The 6607-nt window shown below is 43.2% G+C and overlaps 2 protein-coding genes across 2 annotated transcripts in view; one reads left to right on the forward strand and one right to left on the reverse strand.

Moving 5' to 3' along the window:
• SARC_04301 (hypothetical protein) overlaps window positions 1–1579 on the forward strand; it is a gene marked incomplete at both ends in the record, with an annotated part of 10595 nt that extends 9016 nt beyond the window's left edge. Inside the window, 4 exons of the mRNA XM_014301887.1 lie at window positions 174–233; window positions 670–757; window positions 1097–1199; window positions 1514–1579. Of these exons, the coding sequence (XP_014157362.1) occupies window positions 174–233; window positions 670–757; window positions 1097–1199; window positions 1514–1579 (317 nt within the window). The remainder of the gene's footprint in view (window positions 1–173; window positions 234–669; window positions 758–1096; window positions 1200–1513) is intronic.
• Window positions 1580–3629: 2050 nt separating this feature from the next.
• On the reverse strand, window positions 3630–6426 carry SARC_04302 (hypothetical protein). Its single transcript, XM_014301888.1, has 5 exons — window positions 6353–6426; window positions 6097–6186; window positions 5030–5096; window positions 4377–4500; window positions 3630–3992 (listed from the first exon to the last, which is right to left on the reverse strand). The coding sequence occupies exons 1-5, from the start codon at window positions 6418–6420 to the stop codon at window positions 3820–3822; spliced, it is 522 nt and encodes a 173-aa protein (XP_014157363.1). The 5' UTR covers window positions 6421–6426; the 3' UTR covers window positions 3630–3819.
• Window positions 6427–6607: the final 181 nt, after the last annotated feature.

Consider the following 6607-nt stretch of genomic DNA (forward strand, 5'->3'; position numbering starts at 1 on the left):
TATATATATGTATATATATGAGTTTGTTTCTAGTTGATTATTTATATTTTGCTTGTGCTATTGCTAAAGTTATATCTATTGTTATTGTTGTACGAAACCCTGCAAAATGTTTGGCATGGTCTGTTCCGATAATAATAGTTAATCCCACTATTTCGAATCTCTCCGAATTGCAGTGTTTGAAGACATCGCCGATGAGACCACGAACGCCCACCAGCCATCAGGAGTCACCGATGGTAAGCGTCTGGTCACTGGTACCATTAAATATGGTTGTAGTTATATATTTATAGATACATGTGGGAGTTCACATCAATTTGAAGAGAAGTGCTTAACCATATTTTAAGGTGAATATCTCAGTGCTTCACTCCTGCTGCACTGGAATCCCCTTTGCTAATTTTGCTGTCTGTTTAGGGTTTATGGTTTGACCCAGTCTCATATATATCGGTGTTCTTTCTGTCCTGAATGGATGGTTGTGTGTTTACATTTACGTGCATTCTCTCTATACAGTTTCCATACGTATACTTCCACGATGTTCAGATTTAACTAATTCTATTTTTATTTCTATTTTTGTTTCTATTTTATGCCAAATCTCAAAGTGTCTCCAGAACTTGTCTTTTCTATGCGTCCTAAAACCTTAAAACTCTAAACCCCTAAAACCTTAAAATACAATAGGATTCCTCGAAGGATACAACAGTCTGACGAGAGAGGTAAATCGAGCGGTGACGACGATAGTCATGGTTCCGATCCAAGAGTACAAAAGGTATCGTTTCTGCTGAAAAATCGAACGATAGACGATCATGTTATAGTATATATAAGCACGCTTATATTTGTTGGGCACAGTAGCATTATCCCGGAATTGGGATTCGCGAAACTTCTCTATTGGAAACGCCAGCTCTGTATATCCTCCAATTATCTCTGTCTATAAAACGTAGCCATGGATAGAGCGTTTTTACATCTGTTGCTAGCCAAATATCAGCTTTGAGGAACGTGCCAACATTGGACGCATGGTCCGGAACTGGTTTCTTCCCAAATGATATAAACCCTAAAAAAAGGCCTAAACCCGAATATTTTATACTCCTATCAACTGTTCTATTTATAGAGTGGGTACACACGGGGCAATCAAGTCTGTCATCCGAGCTGTGCCTGTGGCTGTACTACGGCCGTTAATAGGCGCGAGCGATGCAGCGTCTAAAGCTATTCAGGTAAGGCCGTGCGGTGCACATGGATGCTTCAATTTGTATACCAATTGGGAAAGACACGCTTGCTTGCTTGCCTTTGTTCTTGAGCCAGCGAGATGTGTGAGCGTTTGTTGAAAACGTTCAAGTGGTTTTGATAGTTATGAAAACGTACCAACAACGAGTTATTTTTAAGCAGTTGTGAATATTTTATGCCTGTACTTCGTGTCTGTGTATCTTGTTCTGAGCCAATGGCCCACTGGTGCAACATGTAGTACCGTCTGTATATGCGGTGCGTCACTCACGTTCCTATTTCGTATTCGTTTCGTGTTTTTTATCAGGGCGTCCGAAGCGCTGTGGATACGCAGCGGCGGGATGATCGTGCAGATAAATACAAACGCCCGTAGATACATCGACGCAGGCCTTACCGTGTCCCGATGTGGGGTAGCGCATGACGATGCCCGTTCTCATTTAGGATTTATTTTGTAAATGATCCTAAGCTCTCTCTTGACGGTCTCTTGCATTCTAACCGAGAGCCCTGGCGAATGATCAATGGGAATGTGAATGTAGTTGGAGGAGGCTGCGTTTGCATAAAAGTACCGAAATTGGTATACTAAAGTCGATGTGGAGGTTCGTACAATTCAAATGTTTGTAATCACTTCCCGCACTTCGTTGTTGTCCTCCCCGCAACAGGGGACTGATTCTCGCTAATCACGAAGTGATAAGCTTGTCAGGAGTTATTATTGTAAAGTTTGCGATACAGACTGACTATGCACCTGACGATCTAAGACAATATCAAGATAGGTGCGCGGGCTATTTTGCTGGAGCGATTTAAATGGTCAAATGTGCACTTCTTTGTTGTCAACCTCACCTCATTACAATTTGGCACTACGATATATGCGATGGTTCTGAACGGAAAGAATGGAACGCTTGATGCTAAAAAAGACGTCATATACATGACCATCTGGAGGATGGGAGTCTCTTCAAAGCCTCTGAGGAGAAGGATGACTTTTTTATTTTCTCTCTCCCTTCAGAAGGTCTAAGTAATATACGAGTACCGTTAAACATCTATTATAAACCTTAGGCTACTCAGCAAGGTTTTTGTGGAAACTGTTGGTTGACACATGAACGAGAGGTACGAGAATCCAGAAATGAACAAACCACTGTATTGTTCGGCACCGATAGCAATAGTTCCGTACTCCGTATGAAGCCAACGTTTGGCCAATCAGTACAACACCATGGCGTGAGTAATCTAACTACCAGCCACATGCAATTGAATATGTGGCGGTGATAGCTTGAGACTGGACCTTGGATTGAGGGATTGCCTTGTTCGTCTTATGGGGGGCTTTCGATTATCGGCTCAAAGGTCAGGCCTTCGATGAACATATTAGAAGAGATCGCAACTCCATAGATCACAATTGTTCACTTATTCCAAAGAAGACAAATCTGCCTTTGAAAGTTATTACCAATAACCTCGAAACAAAACGAAGATTCTCATGCCTTCACTGAATAAGCTTAGAAGACCATAATTAGTATTGTTTCTGCCCCATCTGGAGGGAATTTTCTTCGTATTTCGAGTCTAATTAAGATAGATACAAGCGGAGAACTTACAATTGATTCGCTTTATAAATGAATTTTCTGTCTGCACTTTTGTATCGCGCGTTATGAGGACAAAGAGAAACCCGCAAAGCACTCAAATACAACTGAGATTTGCCATATCACAACAGGAGCGAGAACAGTGATTTGCGCTTTGCAATGTACAGTGTCCCTGATTTACAATCCAGCCAGGCCAGGAGTTGTACGAGTACGCCAGAGAGCTGGTGGCAAACGCGATTATACAACACCCCCGTAGAAATAAACCTGAGGGGTTCTATTTCATAGATATAGTGATTCAGCCTGTGATATCCATCGGAAGCTGGCTTGCCTGCCTCCCTACCAAAATAATAACCTATATACTCCCATATCAAGACACTGATGCGAGTGTGTGCTGCCACAGAATGCCCGATACTAAAACAGTCTGAACCAAAGAATGTGAATCTCCTATAGCAATGATAACTGCACCCAATCTTGTCTTATCTTTCCATTGTCGGAATGGCATAGTTGTGACTGTCTACCAAATACAAAATGCTTTTTATCTTTCTAAGTGTACGAATGACTTTCAATGAAGTTAAATTTAGTCCACATCAATTTCACAGATGGTGGATCCCACTTAGGAGAAGTAGATCGCCAAGATGGACTATATTCATCATACTTGACCTGCACTAAACTCACTAGGTTTTGCTGTCGTACGTAAATGTGTCTGCAATAATATCCCAAAAGGAAGGAAATTTTTTGGAGAACCATGGATTCGGCTAAGTATGTAATTGAATAGCTTCCAGTGCTATCTGGAGGAAATTCGTATAACATTGCGGAACCTAAGATTCCGTCAGACATTAAAACTGAAACTTTTATTTATTTCGGTTTGTAAATATGTTCTGTTCTTGTTGTGCAGGGGTGTGCATAGGCGCCTGTACGGGCTATCTACGTATAGACTTTGCTGACAGCAACCGTGTTTCCCAAGCTACACCTACACCGCTACATATCAACGGTGTGGACTATGTTTAAACATTAAATTTGGGACGAGAAACGTTTCTGCACCACTTGCAAGTTACGCTACGGTGTTATTGAACACTTCAGTGCCTGCGAGCGACTCGCGTGAGAGGTTTGTGATACCATTATAATTCTGATAATACTGTTCCTTGGTATCCTTGAGCGAGTTCGAGTACTCCTGCACCTCGGCCAGAAGTTTCTGGACCTTTTTGCGGTATTCCGGGTGCAAATCTGTGTATGCGTGAGTGTGATACAATTCTTTGTCAGATTTCAAGGCCTGGCATATATTCGGGTAATATATGTGTTCTGGATGACTCATTGACGTGAACAAGTGCCGCTTCACATGAATAGACTAGACTTTGGTGTCAATAGAGCACTCATATCAGCCTGTGTGCCAAACATTTCGTCGGGCGATCTGAAAGTAAATGGCATCAACTGAGGAACTCATCTTTTGCTACGACGCGAACAGCAGAGCCATAAGAATTTCAAGCCACACAATGGTATAGCATTCATACACGAACAAGTTTATGACTACATGTATTGACTCTTTAATATACTTTCAGACAGCCACATATGTGTACAATATAAACGACATGCTGTATCCTACCCACATACCTTCGATTTTCTCCACTTTCCGGTGGAGCAAAGCCTCTTCTTCGGTCAGCTGCACCAGATTTTCAAGCACAAAGGGCTTCGAATTGTCCCATCTCACCAATATGGGGTGTATTTTGGACCCAGACTGTATCACAAGATGTCAACCAAAATCGAGAGATGGACCAAGTGAAATTGAAGTTATGTTAAGTTTGTAGAACGTACACCACTGTAGTATGTCAGATAGTAAGATTGGGATGGTATTGATCGATCCAACTCCACGGGTGTGGTATGAGACCCAATAGCGGTGTACGATTCAGGTCATATCAAGTTGAATATAATCTGTTCCCAAAATAGCTGAAGCCGTATAACTATTTCTCCGTTATCCTTAAGATTTCAACCCGAGGAATTTCCTTCGCACTTCAATAGGGTATCCCCATACTACGGGCCACACAGATATGACTATATGGTAACTAAACCTCACCCTAGAACCTAACATTATCTTGATGGGACACGGAAATACATATTGTAACTTTAACTTGGTTTAAAGTACACCATCACTGCCTGACTGTTATAGGATTTAAAGGTTTTTGCTGCAGTTGACAGCAGCATGCACAGAACGTGGGCCACGCTCCTTGGCCTTATCGAATACGCATAACAAAAAGAAAGCAACTCACCAAGACACTCCTCCCGCGGAATATGTGGGTGACAACGTACGCCATTTCCTCGTAATCGACGTCGCACCTAGCAGGACAAAGGAGAGAGTTGGCACAGGCGAAGTCAGGGACACATACACATGGCAGGGAAATGGTACAAGAACGAACTATACAACACACGCCGAAGGTGTATGCGGTAGAAGGAAGGCGACCCTATACCCTCAGCGCAAGTGAACCCGACTGACAAGCAGCCATTCGCATTTCTAGGGTTGGGTTGGGCGGAAATTGACTAATTAGTTCGCGTACAGCAATGGGAATAAACGGTCACTCTCCGTATCCAGGAATCAAGGGCCACACATGTTGAACACGCCCCTGTATGACGTGAAACTATGCGCGTGTGCGAGCACAGGGATGTTAGCAGCCCCCGCGAAAACAAGTCATCGCGATCCATCCAGACATACAGGCATGAGTAGGCATTTTCTGCTACACCTAACAAGCGTATCCACTAAAAACAGACTACTACTACACTTGCGCAGTGGTATTCAACGGACGATTGTTCAGCGGGGATATAGAAATACGCAAAAGGTCTACTCAGAACACAATCTAATTGAGCGAACGATGGGTTCAACGCAAAGGATAGAGGCAGATATGTACAGTGCAATTGATGCTAGCAATAAAACAGATGGTGACAATGGCACTAGCACTGCCACACACACGTGCCACGTCAAGTATTAAGGGTTTAAGAATTTGGGTTTTGGGTTTCTGTTTAGGGTTTGCATAGGCGATTGGGTTGCCTACGTCTGCATTGCCGATTGCAGTAACACAAGTAGACAATCCACCTTCAACTGTCAAGATCGTCAACGGTTTAAGGCTTAGAGTTAAGGGTGTGCATGGGCGATTGGGATGCCTACACCCGCGTTGCAGTAACAGCACAAGTGGACAGTATCCCCTCAACGTCAACGGTCAAACAGTTGTTCTATATGATAGTCGAAACCAAATCACGCAGATGAATCTCGAGGGAATAGATGCTCTACAGTTTGTAGCAAATCACAATGTATGTCTCAGCCAAATGGTGCGATCACACATACCACAAACCAGCCTTCTGCGCCTTGGCTCGCACTCGGGCATGCATCTTCCGCATGAAATTCGGTCCTACCGGCCAGAACAGCGGCTTTTGCCTGGAGAGTTGGCATGAACGAAGGGTGAATTTAAGTGAGATATGGGGCTTTTTTTAGGCATACCAGGGCGAAAATGAAAACAACAGTGGAGCGACAATGCAATCTAATGCGATACACTCAGTCGGTTAGACCACTGTACTATCGACAGCTAAACCAATCTACCTACCCGATAGGTTTCTGAGCTAAGTCGCAGATGACATAGCTTGCAAGCGCCAAACCCATAGCCGCCGGCATGGTCCCTGGTATACGTAGCAAGGTGAAACAGACAGGTGTCGTAGTTAGCGTTTGCGTTTGTGGTCAAACAAAAATACACATTCATTGTTTTGCTGAAAGTCGGCAGATGATTCTTTACCGATAATTGGCAAACAATGTTTGTACATCATAACAGAGAACTACGCTGTGGAACACTGCTATATACAAC

This window comes from Sphaeroforma arctica (genome assembly GCF_001186125.1).
Source record: "Sphaeroforma arctica JP610 unplaced genomic scaffold supercont1.236, whole genome shotgun sequence".
NCBI lineage: Eukaryota > Ichthyosporea > Ichthyophonida > Sphaeroforma > Sphaeroforma arctica.

Excerpts from the sequence above, each read along its gene's own strand:
- SARC_04302 (XM_014301888.1), bottom strand. The coding sequence starts at position 6,420 with ATGCCGGCGGCTATGGGTTTGGCGCTTGCAAGCTATGTCATCTGCGAC. Across the intron at positions 6,187-6,352 it reads TTAGCTCAGAAACCTATCGG|GCAAAAGCCGCTGTTCTGGC; the intron begins GTAGGTAGATTG and ends CCAACTCTCCAG. Across the intron at positions 3,993-4,376 it reads GAAAGTGGAGAAAATCGAAG|ATTTGCACCCGGAATACCGC; the intron begins GTATGTGGGTAG and ends ACGCATACACAG.